The 15,842-nt window shown below is 36.1% G+C and overlaps 1 protein-coding gene across 1 annotated transcript; it reads right to left on the reverse strand.

Moving 5' to 3' along the window:
* Positions 1-2,241: 2,241 nt before the first annotated feature.
* On the reverse strand, positions 2,242-15,612 carry LOC121407572 (centromere protein N-like). The gene is made up of 8 exons (XM_041598714.1): positions 15,310-15,612; positions 12,819-12,864; positions 10,539-10,601; positions 9,196-9,272; positions 5,177-5,353; positions 4,280-4,457; positions 3,600-3,730; positions 2,242-2,724 (listed from the first exon to the last, which is right to left on the reverse strand). Exons 1-8 carry the CDS (start codon positions 15,502-15,504, stop codon positions 2,491-2,493), a joined length of 1,101 nt encoding a protein of 366 aa, XP_041454648.1. The 5' UTR covers positions 15,505-15,612; the 3' UTR covers positions 2,242-2,490.
* Between the last annotated feature and the right edge of the window lie 230 nt (positions 15,613-15,842).

The following is a 15,842-nucleotide window of genomic DNA, read 5'->3' on the forward strand; positions in this document are numbered from 1 at the left end:
TCTGCATTTTGTGGCTTGAGAATTATATATAATCAATGAATAGAGCATACAGGGCTTCTTGTGAAAGACCATCCACTGCCATGGTCTTGGATGCTCCATTAACTGGCCTCATCACCCAACTACACCCCTTTCACTGGCCTTGGACATTTTTTGGCATTATTTTTTTCCCTTTCATGCTGTAATATAAACATATGCCCAATACAGAAAAGTAGCCTTATCTAAAAATTTAACAATTGACCATAATAAACAAAGAGAGGAATAAACTTTTGTAAGAGTCACTGATTTTATTTAAATTACAAAGTCTAGCATAAAAACAATAATAGTATTTACAAGTATAAGCATTTCAGATAAGTATGTACACTACATATAATACAATAAGTCATAACTCCCCCCCCCCCCCCCGAAAAAAAAAAACTTCTTTGTTTTTTTCCCATCAGCTTCAGCTGAAATCAAGTCTTTGAAGATTAAACAAGCATCTGAATGCAAAGTTTATCAGTTGTCAAATTTTAATTAGGGTTTAAAGGATGCAACCCCACTTTGGTAAATCACAAAGAAAATTTGTAATGTATGAAAATTTGCACAAAAACATGTGTAAAGGTATTAAAGGTCAAGTCCCAGAAAAATGTTGATTTGAATAAATAGAGAAAAATCAAACTAGCAAAATGCTGATGATTTCCATCAAATTCAGATGTAAACTAAGAGAGTTATGACATTTTAAAGTTTTGCTTATTTTTCACAAAACAGTGATATGCACAACTCAAATGAGACAGGCGATGTCACAATTTCTTTTGTTTTTTTATTGTTTGAAGTATACAATATTTCATTTTTATAGATTTGACAATAAGGACCAACTTGACTGAATCATATAGTATTAAACAATGCTCATTCCATGGAGGACTTAGTCGTTGTCTCACTTGGCAATGAGGAGAAAAATAGAATATTCCCTATTTCATATAATAAAATACAAAAGAAATAGTGAGTGGATGACATCATCAGTCTCCTCATTTGCAAACCCACCAAGATGTGCATATAGCTGTTTTGTGAAATTAAGCAAAACTTTAAAATGTCATAACTTTCTTATATTACATCCGACTTTGATGAAATTGTCAGTGTTATGCTTGTTGGATTTTTCTCTTTTATTCACATCAACTTTTTGTTGGGGTGGACATATCCTTTAAGTCATGTATGACTTACAAACAGCTGAATAAAACGACCAGGGGTTTTCTAAACAGTTGTTCGTCAATAATCCACAATCCATAACAACTGTGGAAAATGAAACTGGGCAAAAAAAAATGCAGGAAATCATAATGAAATAGTTTTCATGTTGCTCTTGCTCAGCAAACTAATGTCTGACTAAAAGTGTAATGAACAAGTAAATATTTGAATCTTGTTTCATATTATTGACATCCATTTCAGCAGCACCCCTACTGCCCCCAATCCCTTTCTGGTATGCAAATGGCATCTGTATTTACTAGTGTCTGTATTTTCTATCATGATTGCAACCCATTTCTTATTATCAAAGTACCATTTAAAGGATTGTCTTGGACCGTATTTGAGCAAAATCTATGACATGAAGTCTGCCAAGAGCCCAAGACATTTATTCCCTTTGCCAAGACGGTGATCTACATTTCCACTCTCGACCCAGGTGTGATATAAATATCACAATGCATATTTATTGCGTCATCTTTATAGTGTAACTGGTCGATGACATAATGGTGGGACTCATGTCCATTCCAAGAGGAATTAATGAAGACAACTCTTTTAAGAAAAGAAAACAAATCTCCTATCTAAGTGCTATTCAAGTCCATATAAATCAAATTAAATAGTGCACCTTCATTGTATAAGAGGTACAAAACTAAAGCATGAATAACATTGTTGTACAAAGCTAAAATTCAATTTAAATTCATAGAAGACTAAAGAGAGCTCTAATCTGATGGACCATGGTGTGCTTTGAAAGTAAATTAAAATCAATTCAAAGGTTTGTTTTTATTAGAGATGTGATCAGAATAATTTGTAATTGTACAAAGTTCAGTCACAATGAAAAATAAAATTATGGCTGTGGGTAAGTGGCAGCTTGCTAGAACCATGGACCTTAGTAGGGTCCATGGTAGAACTGAGAATAAAGAGCAAAGATACAATGCTATCTCTGTGTAATTAGGTTATCCAGACCTAGGGACCAGCCAAATTACAATCTTGAATCACATTTCATTAAGGTTAACAAGCACCTAAAGAATGTGAAGAAAGAAAGAGGATCAGATCTAATAGGGATTTTCTTTATATCAGAAACATAGTTACATCAGATCTCTTTCACCATGTATATCCAAAATATATCTAAATGTTTGGCACAGGTCTAAAACAAACCTGGTTGAAGATTGTTGTCTGTCTCACAGTCTTCTATTGAAGTGTCATCAATGCATACAGTGCTTCCCTGAAATCCAAAGGAAACTCTACATGACAATCGATGATTCCTCATCTACAGAAAATAAATTTTCATGAGCCTTTGCGGTCTCTGGAGGACTTGTCATAGATGCGGAAGTGGTTCTTGCCTGTGGAAAGAACCTGTTCAAAGAGGTACGGTAAGGCAGAAGAACTGATCCCCGATGGATGGAGCTGTCTAAGGCCTTCCAGGACATCGGGACCTTCAAACTTGACAGTGCAGCGGAATGGCTCCTGACGGGTTGCCATCCTTGGAGCAGCGCGTGTACCCCTGAACTTGTTCTCCATCTGGGAAAAGAAAGAAAAGAGTGCACAATGATGTCACTTTGGAAAGAATACAAGTTGGATTTTCACATGTGAATTATACAATTATACCGTTTTAGGAAGTACAGATGTGAAGGAGTTGAGGATCAATGGTCTGAGCCATTTCATTAATCTAGAAAAGCCACTTTACACAAAACTCTCAACCAGTTTTATCTCAGTTTACATGTCTTTTTTTTTTTGGGGGGAAGATTTCATCTTCTTTACTCTTTCTGTCAACAGCATCAATATCAAGAGATGTCTCGCTAAGAAGCCTTACCAGAGTTCAGGAATATTGGTGGATAAGGTATGACTGACTTATTGTTGACTTCTAGAAACAAGCCCCTTGAGGGTGACAGTCATTACAGGGGCCCGTTGCAGAAAGAGTTGCAATCAATCGCAACTCTGAAAATCATGCGCAACTTGATTAAAATCATGCGCAACTTGATTTTCAACCAATCAACAGCACGCATTTGGGACTTGCGATTGATTTTTTGACTTGCGTTTAAACACAACTCTTTCTGCAACAGGCCCCAGTTGTGTTTAATGTAATGTAGATTATGACACCCCAACGTTTCACAAAAGTTTTTAGACAGAAAACCCATTTCCATAATTGCATTAAGTTGGGCATACAAGTCTCAGTGTGTTCATATTGTATTATTGCGATCTGATACAAGTCTTCATACAGACATCTAGCTATATTGCTAGGATACTTTCAGACCCTTGAGCAAAGACATTTTTTTTTAATTGTGAGTGAATGTGTCTGTAACAAGGTCTCTATTTAATTCAATCTTATTGTACACCTATAGACTTATTTGTCACTAGATTGCACAGCTTCGCATGACAGTGCAAAAAATAACTACCTCGTAGCAAATCCTTTCCAATTTAGGCTGTTTGTTTGGTCCAAACGAACTGTCCAGGTCTTTTGTTCGGTTTTCCTCATCTTCCACATTCTCTGAGATGAGGGATTTGTCTTCCAAATCAAGAGAATCTCCTGTAAGTAGAAAGAAAAATCTTCCTTGGTTATAAAGCTGTGAATTATTATGGAAATGACAGATTGGGACACTATTATGGAGCGTTGTGGCCCAGTGGATTAGTCTCTGGACTTTGAAACAGAGGGTCGTGGGTTTGAATCCTAGCCATGGCATAATTTCATTTGGCAAGAAATTTATCCACATTGTGTTGCACTCAACCCAGGTGAGGTAAATGGGTACCTGGCAGGAATTTATTCCTTGAAAAGCATGTGCGCTGTAATCATAGTAATTACGGCTGCCAATCTACAGCTGGGGTAATAATATCCAAGTCCTTTGGAAGCGCATAGAGACATTATTCATAATTGTGATTTGCGCTATACAAGAACTGTTTATTATTATTATTACAAAGGAAACCAACAAGGGATATTTTCTCTTTAATTTGAGTATACTATTTTTTCAACATTGTATGTAACATCCCAGGTCCAATAAGTCACCAGACAAGATTCACATCATATCAGATGCCATGTGCACGTTCACATATTTGAAACTAACATGGTGTACAGCCATACCTCTTCTCTTCCTTGTCTGTGTCTTGACCAAAGGATTGGTGTCGACTTGGTTGTGTCTAAACTTTGAGAACCAGCCCTGGGAGGCAGAGTTCAGGGTAAGGTCCGCCAGGGAATCTAGATGATATCCAGTGAGCTTAGTTTCTTTACAACTGGTACAGTCAAGCGATAAGATTAAAGCCTGTAAGAATTGAAAGAAAATAAATGTACATATTATGTTAAGTCTTTGAACATGTCTGAAGTAGCTAGGATCAGGAGGCCTTCTGTAAAAATGTTAAAATTTACTGATCGGAACAGGACTACCTGTCAACATAGCAAGTATAATCAAAATGATCTAATTCAAATTTAGATACATTTTTGCACTTTGCATTTTCTGCCTGGAGTTCTTTTATCTAAACAACTTCGCATAACAAGTGGAGCGCCTCTGGCAGTCTCGCCTGCATTGCGTGATTCAATGTAGCTGCACAGCTGACTTTGACAATGACTATAGAATAATTATTCACAAAAAACACCATTCATAAATATTTAACTTTTCTGACATAGCTGCCAGTATTGGAGTTTCATCATCCATAAAATGGTACACTCTCTCTCTACTTTGCAATTAATAATAAATCAAAAAGAAAGGACAAATATTCTAAAAGAAATACCTTGTTAAGTAAAGACAAGTGATTTCCTTCTCGGGCACAGTTTTATGAACATTTGTCATCTCTGAAAATAATTTGAGTTGCCAATTCAACAACAATTTCAGTGAAATCATTAATTTCCCTGATAGGCACTGGTAATATAGTGATTATCAGTCAATGATAATGCGTTAATGACAACAGCCTTCATGAAACGAGGCCTTTGTTTATGACACTATCTTACAAAAGCCAATGATCTTTGAGCTGTATTTACATGTACCTGCATAACAAACTGCACAAGAGCTTTTTTCACGACAGACAAGATGAGGTGACGAGAATGTGGATGGTAGACTACATAGATGGCATTAGAGCTGAAAGCGTTTGCACTATCTTTCCCGCTATCGTAGACTCCGATGCGAAGCCAAATAGCCTCTCCTCGTTTGTCCATACATAAATCCTAGTGTGAAATATAATACAAACATATATGGTGTTCCCAATAAATAATACTAAAACTCAGTTAAATCACAATGAAGTCTTTTAGCGCTCCAAAACAGAATGAGAAGAAAGAAAGAACGAAAGAAAGAAAGAAAAAAAAACATATTAAATTGGAACATATACAGATCTGAGACTGGTAAGTACCTACAATGAATGCATCATGAATCAGAAAACATAGGGTTTATCTTTGGTAAAGGTAAGACTTCTTATATAACATAGGTTTGAATAAATGAAGAAAAGGACATTCTTTGGTATCATCAGTAAGTTTGTTCCATAATTAAGGGACTGCATGTTGAAGTGGTCTTTCCCCTTACACAGTGGAGGGTTGTGGCCCAGTGGATTAGTCTTCGGACTTTGAAACAGAGGGTCGTGGGTTCGAATCCCAGCCATGGCGTAATTTCCTTCAGCAAGAAATTTATCCACATTGTGCTGCACTCGACCCAGGTGAGGTGAATGGGTACCCGGTAGGATTTTTCCTTGAACGCTTTAGCGCCTATTAATATGGCGGCTCAGCTACAGCCGGGGTAATAATATGATACCAATTATCAAAGCGCAGTAGAGTATATGCACATAGTAGCTGCGCTATATAAATGGACCTATTATTATTACATCATTTAAGAGGGACAAACAACTTTCTGAAACTTAAAAGATGCTTCATAATTGGATGATATTCATTGAGAAACCAATTTAATACTGTCAAGATTTTACCAATAGTCCAAAGGAATCTGGAGTTTTCTGTAATATACCTTACTAGTTTACATTATCTTTTGTAAAACTCCCATTATAAAAAAAAAATCTTTGTCTATTTGCATGCATGACAAAATATGTATAAGAATCCTGGAAATCTACATGTATGTGTAGTATGGCACTTTCCAACATAGTTAGGCAGCATATGTCATCTACTTCTACAAATTGGCTAATGGCTAAGTCTGATTTTTTCACTTTTATGTGATTGGTGACATCACAAGGAACAACTTCCAACTTGGTGACAAATTTGTAATGGTCATCTTGACCATGTTAGGGGTCAAAATAGGGTCAATAAGGGGCCAATTTTTGAAATTGCCCCAATCGTGTCGTGTCATACATCAAATTGTTTGTCTTGTTATACTGAACAAGAAAGTGTACACAACCATATACTCTTGACCTTTTGTTAAAAAGTTATGACCGGAAATGTCAAAAGGTCAACAAACTTTCGTTAATACTAAATAGGTTCATTATTGCGGATTGAAATAATCGCTAGAGGGTATTCATTTGTCTCGCAATCTACTATGGTCAACAAGGAAATTCGTGATCACTCTCGCAAAAAGTGTTCACTAGCTTACAAGTTCACGAGCTTTCGAGTGCCGCTGCAACTCTTTATCAAGTGACAAGGATTGTCCGATATCGTACTGTATTTATACTAATCTCCAAGACCGTACGCACAAGCGCGAGAACAATAGGTGGGCACTGATCCGTTGTGTGATTGGTCAGGAGTTATGCAAATTATATGCAAATACGCCGTGGGTCGGCAATATGCAAATGAGACCAAAATTGGCGGGCTCGCTAGTTTCCCGTGGGCGGGGGTTGACTGGCTGAGCGGTCCCTCGATCGGGTCGGCGTGCACTGCCAGGTAAGGGGGTATTGTGCTGTCGGATGGTTCGCATCCAGAAATCGGGGATGTCGATCCCGCTGTCTCTGTTGAAGTTGTTAGGACAAAGACGTATGCTAATAGCCTCCTTAATCCTGCGTGTATACCAATGTCTTTCTTTGGCAATGCAATGTACACCCTCCCAATCTGGGTGGTGTTGCTTCTCCCAAGCATGTTCTGCCACCGCGGATGTGTCGGTTCGCTGTAACCGAACATCGCGCTTGTGTTCAGAAATGCGTTCAACTATCGGTCGGGCTGTCTCTCCGATGTAAGACCCGTCACATCCCTGGCAAGGAATGTTGTATACTACGCCATCACGTCTGTGATCAGGGATAGGGTCTTTGGGGCGTACAAGCTGTTTGCGTAAGGTGGTGTCCGAGCGGAAAACCGTTAAATGGCAAATTACACTGAAGATGTTAAGAAAGCTACTTTTTTCTCCTTTATTTCCCTTTTTTTATGTGTGAGTACTTTTTTAATTTCGATTTTGATAAGTTCATCTTCAGAAGTCCTTAGCCAGAAGATATAAATGGTTATTAAGCCAAGGTCAGGGAAAGGTCAACAAACTTTCATGGGAAGCCAAATTACACTAAAAGGGTTAGAATCTCAGAAGTTAGTTCATTATTTTGAAAAGTCTCTAAGAAGATATTATCCATTAGATAAAAAGGGTTAAAATGTGCTCACTTAGGAACAAAATAGATAAATAGAGATATAGATGTCGAATACATTCATTCTGGTATCATAGTATTGCAGGAATACCTTGAAACGACTTGACAAACCCTAATGCCCTTATAATCGTGTCATCTTCATGATGTTATAAGTGCAACCAGCTCTTTCATAGTTTCTTAATTAGGAATTCAATTCAAGTCCAATTCATTTTCAGTTTACTAGTCTTTGATATGTAAAGAAACATTTCATCCATTTGCTTTGTACAGAATATTTTAATCAACAGAAATTATTGTAATGTATTGGGTATATGTGTAATACTTTGTTAACTTTTCAAGTCTTGCACAAATTTTGAGACCAATTTTGCATCACCCGGGTACTCGGTTCCGAAATAACGCAACATTACGTAAGTGTATGTCAGACCAAAAATTGCTCAAAAACGTGAATTTGTGTACAAAGCCAACGCAATTGTTTTCAACCAAAAAATCATATATGTATGATTAGTTTTAGTTTTGCTTGTCTAAATGTATTTTATGCATTTTATGATCTCAGAAGAGTCCCCAACAAATTTCATTGAAAAAAACAATGAAAAACAAAGAAATATGTAAGAAATTGCAAAAAACAATATAATACATAAGAAAATGATTTTATATCGCAATTTTGTTCATGTACTCTAGCTAATAACACGAAAAACAGTTTCTATACCAAAAATTAGAACATTTGGAGCTTTATAGGGAGTTAGCGGGAAAAGTATGATCTCGCATACTAATTGTAATTGCTCATAAATTAGCATAATCACTTAGTAGCAATTCACATGAAATGAATTACTATACAATTTTGTAGATTATGTCCCAGACAATCCTCATGCCAATTTTCGGCGTGATCACGCGGTCGACGGTCGAGATCCCCCGGCCATATGAAATCCCAAAATACCCTGGCCTATATAGGGTTAACAGAGTAAATACATCAATAGATCTGTGCTCTCAGCTCCTAAGAAAGACAATATAACAAGACAAACAATTTGAGTATGACACAACACAATCAGGGTAATTTAAAAAAATGACCCCTATTGACCCCTAACATGGTCAAGATGACCATTACAAATTTGTCACCAAGTTGGAAGTTGTTCCTTGTGATGTCACCAATCACATAAAAGTGAAAAATCAGACTAAGCCAATTTTTCGAAGTAGCTGCTAAATCATGACATATGCTGCCTGACTTATATCACATTGACTCAAACACAAAATTACAGATTTTACCTCACAGGAAACTATCAACATTTTTTTTTTTGGGGGGGGGGTCATTTTTAAGGTAAAAAGAGAAATAGAAAAAGAAAAAAAATATGCAAAGTAAATAGAGAAAGGAATAGAAAAGAACATGATTTTATAAAAGAAAATGAATATTATTTTCCTTTCTAACAATATAAAAGTCAGATGATCTGCAATCTGTTTTCTACATTTCTAGTTTTAACTCTGATGTGGAGCTCATTTTTTCAGAAACAGCACCATACTTACATGTTTAAAGTAGACAGAAAGGTGTTTTGTCAATTTGTCAAAGTATCCTTGAGGGTCAAAAGCCTTTTTGTTATGATCTGAAAAAAAAAATGAATTGGTTGAAAGTCAACAAAGACACTATTAACTTTACAAAATAAGAAACGTGATGAATCTGATATCAGTTGAAGGTTCTGTATGTACATGTAACACATAATACATAGGCAATATTAATTTTTATCAACAGTAGGCCTATATGTCAATTGCCAATTACAAACATATTTTACATTCTCACATTTGCAAAACATGATACCCCCCGCCCTAATTATTGAGGACATCATAGTCTTTATCGACAAGAGTCGATCGGTAACATTGATCAATTTGGGTTTTTTTCAGAAATGGGCCCTCAACTTAAAATGCAACTCTTTCTACACCCCCCCCCCCCCCCCCCCCCGTGGTATTGCTGAAAGAGTTCCAGTCAAACATAACTCTAAGAATCAAACGCAACTTGATTTCAAACAAATCAGATGTGCATACTTTGTAGTTGCACTTCTTTTTTTAAGTTGTGTTTAATATTAAAGACAGTGTCTTCTTAAATTCATTCAAACGTAAACTCAAACTTATCCTGCTTAATTCATATAATTCTTCGCAACGGAACTAACACTTCATTATTTGATTATAATCCTTACATTTTTAACTTTTATTGTTTTATCTTTTTTCATCTGATATTGTCCAGTTATATACTCTTTTGTTGTTTCACCAGATCAAGCTGGTTCATGGTCAGCCCTTTCCTATTCTTAGTTTTCCTCCTTTTAAAAAAAATAGTTATTTTGTCTTGTACTGTCCTGTCTCTTGTTTTGTCTTGTCTTCTGTGTCTTGTCATTCCCTCTCTCTGTTTTTTTTCTTCTGTCTTGTGCAACATATGCTTTACAACAAAGACCTCTTTGTGTGAAAAGCCTTGCATTATTTCAGTAATTATGTTTGCATCAATATGATTTCTTTTGTTCTCTTTTTCTTTCCTGTAATACAGGCATGTACGCATATAAGAATAAGTCAACTATAATTTCTTCATTTCCAAGGGGGATCCACACTTTACAAGCTTTGCTTTTTAGTGGATCCCCCTCATTTCCATTTATGCTCTATATTATACTGTTATTTTTTTCTGTTTTACGAAGTAAGAATGCCCTATAAAATTGTACTTGATTTGTATTGCTTAATATTACTTTGTATTATGTTTTGAATGGAAATGAAAAATGAAAGAATTGAAAGAAAAAGAATTGAAAAAACAAAGTTCTGTTTCTGCTCCTATGGCCCACTGTAAAAGAAACCACTGTTGTCAATGGACAGATATTATTCAATGTAGCTACCTTCACCGAGTCCCTTGAGTTCATAAACAGACCATTTTTTCTTTTCAGGATGCCGCATGTAACCTGGAATTGAAAAAGAAAAACTCATTGCACTTAATAAATTTTGCTTTTTAACAGTTTGAAATGGAACAGAAGCATACAAAGTATTTCAAGAAAGGCATAATATTCAGTAAGATCACTTTTTTTACCTCATACTCTAACATAAATATCCCCTGTCTTTCCAGTGGATGTCAAATATTAAGCAGTAGCACTTTACTCTTACTTAAAAAAAAAATAAAGTTGCTCATTTTGATGACACTGAATGTCAATTGCAGTACAGGATATTTGAAACCCTTGTAAACCCATGTATATTTGTGTATATAGCTTGAAGAAATATGGCACCTTGCATGTGATGTCAAAATCTCTGTTTAGTTTCATTGAAGCTTCATTGATATATTTATACCAATATACTGGTTAATGTTTATAACACTCTACTCTACATGGCCTGTTGATTTCCCTATACAATGTAAATCATAATTCTCACTGACTTTGAAAGGGACCAACTGATCAAGCTTATTTTATATGCTGATTCTTGAATTTAAGAAAATTATAAATTATTTAAGGGCAAGTCCATCCCAACAAAAAGATGATTTGAATAAAAAGAGAACTAGCACATCAATGATGTGGAGCTCATCTGGCATCTCGCAACAAAATTTAACACAATTTTAATTTCACTGTAGTGAATGATATTGGTGACATAAATTGAGAATATAGAATTGAAATTGATGAAGAAATGACATAAAAGCATTTTTTGTGATCTATAAATAAATTTCATATACATGTAAATTAGGCATAAATAACTTTCTGGTCAAATTTTCTTAACTCTTTGTAGAACCTTGGTGAACCTCATGTAGCTCTCAGATGGAACAAAAATAATCAAAATCAGTCAACAGATAAATAAGTAATTTTTGTGAGTTTTGATAATATATTATGAATAAATTAGCACATTTAATGAATTTCAAAATTCTGTGTTGAAATTTTTTATCACCACCTCAACTATCATATGAAGCAAATAAAATTGAAATTGATCAACAAATGAAGAAAAAAAAAATTCTACTGAAAATTTCAAAATTCTGTGTAGCAGTTTGGTGAACCTCATGAAGTTGTTCCAGATGGAAGAAAAAAACTCAAAATTGGTCAACAATTAAAGAAAAGCATTTTATGTGAATTTTTAAAAATATGAATAAATTAATTTTGTATAAAAATATTGTTCTACAATGTAGTCAAAATTTCAAAATTCTGTGTAAAAGTTTGGTGAACCTCATGAAGTTATACCAGATGGAAGAAAAAAATCAAAATCGGTCAACAAATAAAGAAGCATTTTATGTGAATTTTTAAAAATATGCATAAATTAATTTCGCATAAATTAGCATAAAAATTGTTCTGGTCAAAAATTCAAAATTCTGTGTAGAAATTTGGCGAACCTCATGAAGCTCTACCACATGGAAGCAAAAAATTAAAAATCAGTCAACAAAGAAGAAGCATTTTTTTGTGAATTTTGAAAAATGCAGATAAATTAGCATTTTAAATGAATTTCAAAATTTTGTGTAGAAGTTTTGAATCCCCCACCTAGTGATATCATATAAAGCAAACAGAATTAAAATCGGACTTGAAATGGCGAAGAAGTGGCATTTTGAAATTGTGGACAGAGGACGGACGTCACGGCATAAGTTCATTTGGCCCTTCGGGCCGGATGAGCTAAAAATCCAAAAAGCATAACAGTGAAAATTTCATCAAAATCGGGTGTAAAATACACAAGCTACATGTACATGTACGACATTTAAAAGTTTTGCTTAATTTTACAAAACAGTTATGCACATCTTGGTCAGTGTGCAAATAAGGGGACTGATAACTTCAACCATTCACTATTTCTTTTGTATTTATTATATGAAATATTCTAACTTTCTCTTCATTGCCATGTGAAACAATGTTTTATTACTCCCTGAACATGTGGTATTATCATTGCTTTAGCATTTTATGGTGCAAAAAAGTCTCTAGTTTGCATGTCACAAAGTTGTGCATATAACTGTTTTGTGACAAATAAGTAAAACCTAAAAAAAACAACTCCCTAATTATTTTACCTCCGATTTGGATGAAATTTTCAGCAAATTTGTTAGGTTTTCCTCTATTCATTCAAATCAATATTTTCTTGGGTGGACTTGACCTTTAAAGAAATCAGAAAATAGGGCTATAAGAAAATGTCAACCTTGTCTTAGAGTAGATCTATGTTTTCATACTTACATAAGAGATCAAGCTCAGTAATCTGCTTTTTGCTGATCTTTTGTTTCTGAAAGAGACAAAAGATTAAATCTTCAAATGCTGTATCGACTTGAATTCTTCAACTTCAGCTGGTCAATGTCTGACTTCCTTTGAGACTAGTACTTATGCATACAAGCACATGCAAACACAATTCCTAGAAGTATGAATGCACTTGCATGGACAGGGGCGGATCCAGCTTTTTATAAAGGGGGGGGGGTTGGGGTGGTATGCGAGGGAGCGTAGCGACCGAGTCCAAGCGAGCAGAGCGAGCGAGGGGGGAGGGTGTGGGAGGGGGGTGTCCCCCCTCCCACAGTAGGGAAAATTTTTGAAAATCTGTGTGTGAAAATGGCGTCTTCTTGCATCTAAAACAATAATAATAATAATAATAATAAATGAAATAAATACATAGAAACAGAATAAAATAAAATTACAAGTTTAAAAAAAAAAGATAAGATTTAAAAAAATGGTCCCCGGATTTTTTTTGGGGGGTTGCAACCCCCCCAACCCTCCCTCTAGATCCGCTTCTGATGGATAAAGTACCAGTTGCCGCGAAGGAAGTCAGACTCGACTCTAAAGCTGAAATTGAAGAAGTTCTGGCATAATTTTTATAGCAGTTGAAACAAGAATAACAAGGAAAGGAGAGAGGATGGTGAGAATGAAACCAAAACGATTAAGAGAAATAATTGAGCCAATTCTGATCAACATGCCATTTTGAGGATGGCTTAAAGCCCTAAGTGTAGGCCAGGCATAACAAGCTTGCAAACGTAGTCCCCACATTGAATTTTAAGTGCAGAATTGTTCCAGTTGGTTGTTCTTAACAGCGGAATGTGCAGGTGACTGTATCCACTCCAAAGTGAATTCGATTACAACCACACCCACACAGCTGTACTATAAGTCTACATCATCTAGGGACAGTGATTTTCCGCGATCGCGGAAAACGGACGGAATTCACGGAAAATGCTTTTTGAAACAGAAAGTGGCATTTCAAACGGAAAATCACGGAAAACGCATTTTCCCTCAAAATACACAGAATAGCAACAGAAATTACTCCAAAATCACAACAAAATGAGAATATTAAATGGCCACAAAACCCCAGAAAACACGATCTCACTTCGCTACAATCATGACAATTCACAAATCATGACTGCACCCGACATCAGCACACTCGATTGTACAATACCCCACGCCCGTACCCGGCCTGCCGGCCGGGTTGGGCTTCACTGCACTGTACCAAAGATCGTTCCAACTATGAACGGTCGTGTGTTGCTGCCCTCTACGTTTGAAGATGTAACAGCACGATATCGTGGTCTTAAAATCCAAGATGGCGGATCGGCAAAAGCCGTTGACTGATGATAACGATTTCAAAAAAAACCCCAAATTATCGATGAAAAATCATTTCACCGTGAAATAATGCTAATGATGTGAGAGGTGAGGATGTATGCATGCTAAATGTCTTTGTAAAAATATTATTTACACCCGCATAGATCCGATTAGAACGGATTCTATTGTGTTGTTGGTACAGTAGCAGATACAAAGTTGGACTAGTGCGAGTGTACGTGTAATTTTGCTATTCAATGTGGAAACGGAATTGTCACTTTTCCGTGTGTACAAAGTCTATGGGGAAACGGAATTTCCGTTTTCTGACGTGCTGAAACGGAATTTGAGATTTTCTGAAACGGAAAAGGCAATTTTTTGAAACGGAAAATCACTGTCCCTAATCATCATTCATAGTCTTTGAGTCATTTTGACAACATGGCCATGACTGATGACAGCAGCCCCTCTATTAGTATGATGGGGTGTCCAAACTTCACGAACTTTTCAAAAATAATCAGGCTTAAATTTGTTCACGCAAATCGCGCGATTTGCCTGCTGTCGCCAAGCGGAAGACAAAGAAATTAGAAATCAACATGGCGATGTAAACACGGCCGTAAGCTCTTCCCATCTTATCATAACATTTCTCTCTTTTTTTAATGATTCCTTCTTTAAAAGTGTAATCGATATTGCAGAAATGTAAGAAATGAAGTTGAACCCCATGTACATGATAGGGCTAGATCTTAATAGAGGGAAAGTAGAAATCTCAGGGGCGAAGGTTCCAGGTTTTGTGGCCGTGCAAGGCGTGCATGACTATGCCTTAGCGTCCCAGGCTTCATGGGGGTAAGCCTACATAGAGTAGATGACTATTACTCCCCAGAAGCTTCCAGGCTAGCTCGAGGTAGGTTAGGAATAGGACTAGGAGTACTATTTTAATCAATGTAGATTAACTTTGTTCTAATTTTTGAAATCCTGATCCTGCACCCATTTGGCATGTTTGGCATTTCATTCACAGCGAGATTTCTCACACATGTCAGAGATGCAATCACAGTCTCACTCACTCAGATTCATATAATTATTGTGACTGTGACTTTTTGTGAGTCTGTGAATGAGACAGTCAGACTGATTAGCTCAGCTCAGGCCGGTTCAACAAGCAACTCACCAAGCACTCCTGTACGATCTTTTCAGTGATGGATTTACGGGGGACCATCGGCCTGGTGGAGTTTGCCAGCTGGGTAACCTCTTGAACGCGTTCCTCGCCGAAAACCCCCCATTTCTGAACAACTTCTCCAAGCTCCTCGCGTTTCAATACACCTAAAACTTTTCTGAGTATGCCTTTGATATCCGATGAAACCATTGTTGCAACATACTCGATGAATAATAGTAATGTGAAGAATTCTAGGCTTTATTCTTGTAAGATGGTTACGATTCGGCAGCTAATATACGTGAAGTGACAAAATTATAAATACCGCTGGCCCGTTTGGGCTACTTCATTTTTATTTAGGGGGAAGGGAAATTTCTATTTTTGACACCAAAGCCTAATCTGGAAAATTTCTCATATTATCAGCTAAAGTTCATAAATGTGTTGAAAATACAATATAATAGATGAAGTTTATAAATATTCTATGATATAATATGCTTGAATTATAACAGCTGTGTTATCACATAAAAACGTATATCCCTACATACAGAAGT

The sequence above is a fragment of the Lytechinus variegatus genome, chromosome 2, assembly GCF_018143015.1.
Source record: "Lytechinus variegatus isolate NC3 chromosome 2, Lvar_3.0, whole genome shotgun sequence".
Lineage (NCBI taxonomy): Eukaryota > Metazoa > Echinodermata > Echinoidea > Temnopleuroida > Toxopneustidae > Lytechinus > Lytechinus variegatus.

What these genes read in the sequence shown, in the direction of transcription:
- LOC121407572 (XM_041598714.1), bottom strand. Translation starts at nt 15,504, where the DNA reads ATGGTTTCATCGGATATCAAAGGCATACTCAGAAAAGTTTTAGGTGTA. An exon ending in ACAGACAAGGAAGAGAAGAG is followed by an intron (nt 3,731 to 4,279) that starts GTATGGCTGTAC and finishes TTCTACTTACAG; the next exon opens with GAGATTCTCTTGATTTGGAA. An exon ending in TGGAAAGGATTTGCTACGAG is followed by an intron (nt 2,725 to 3,599) that starts GTAGTTATTTTT and finishes TTCTTTTCCCAG; the next exon opens with ATGGAGAACAAGTTCAGGGG.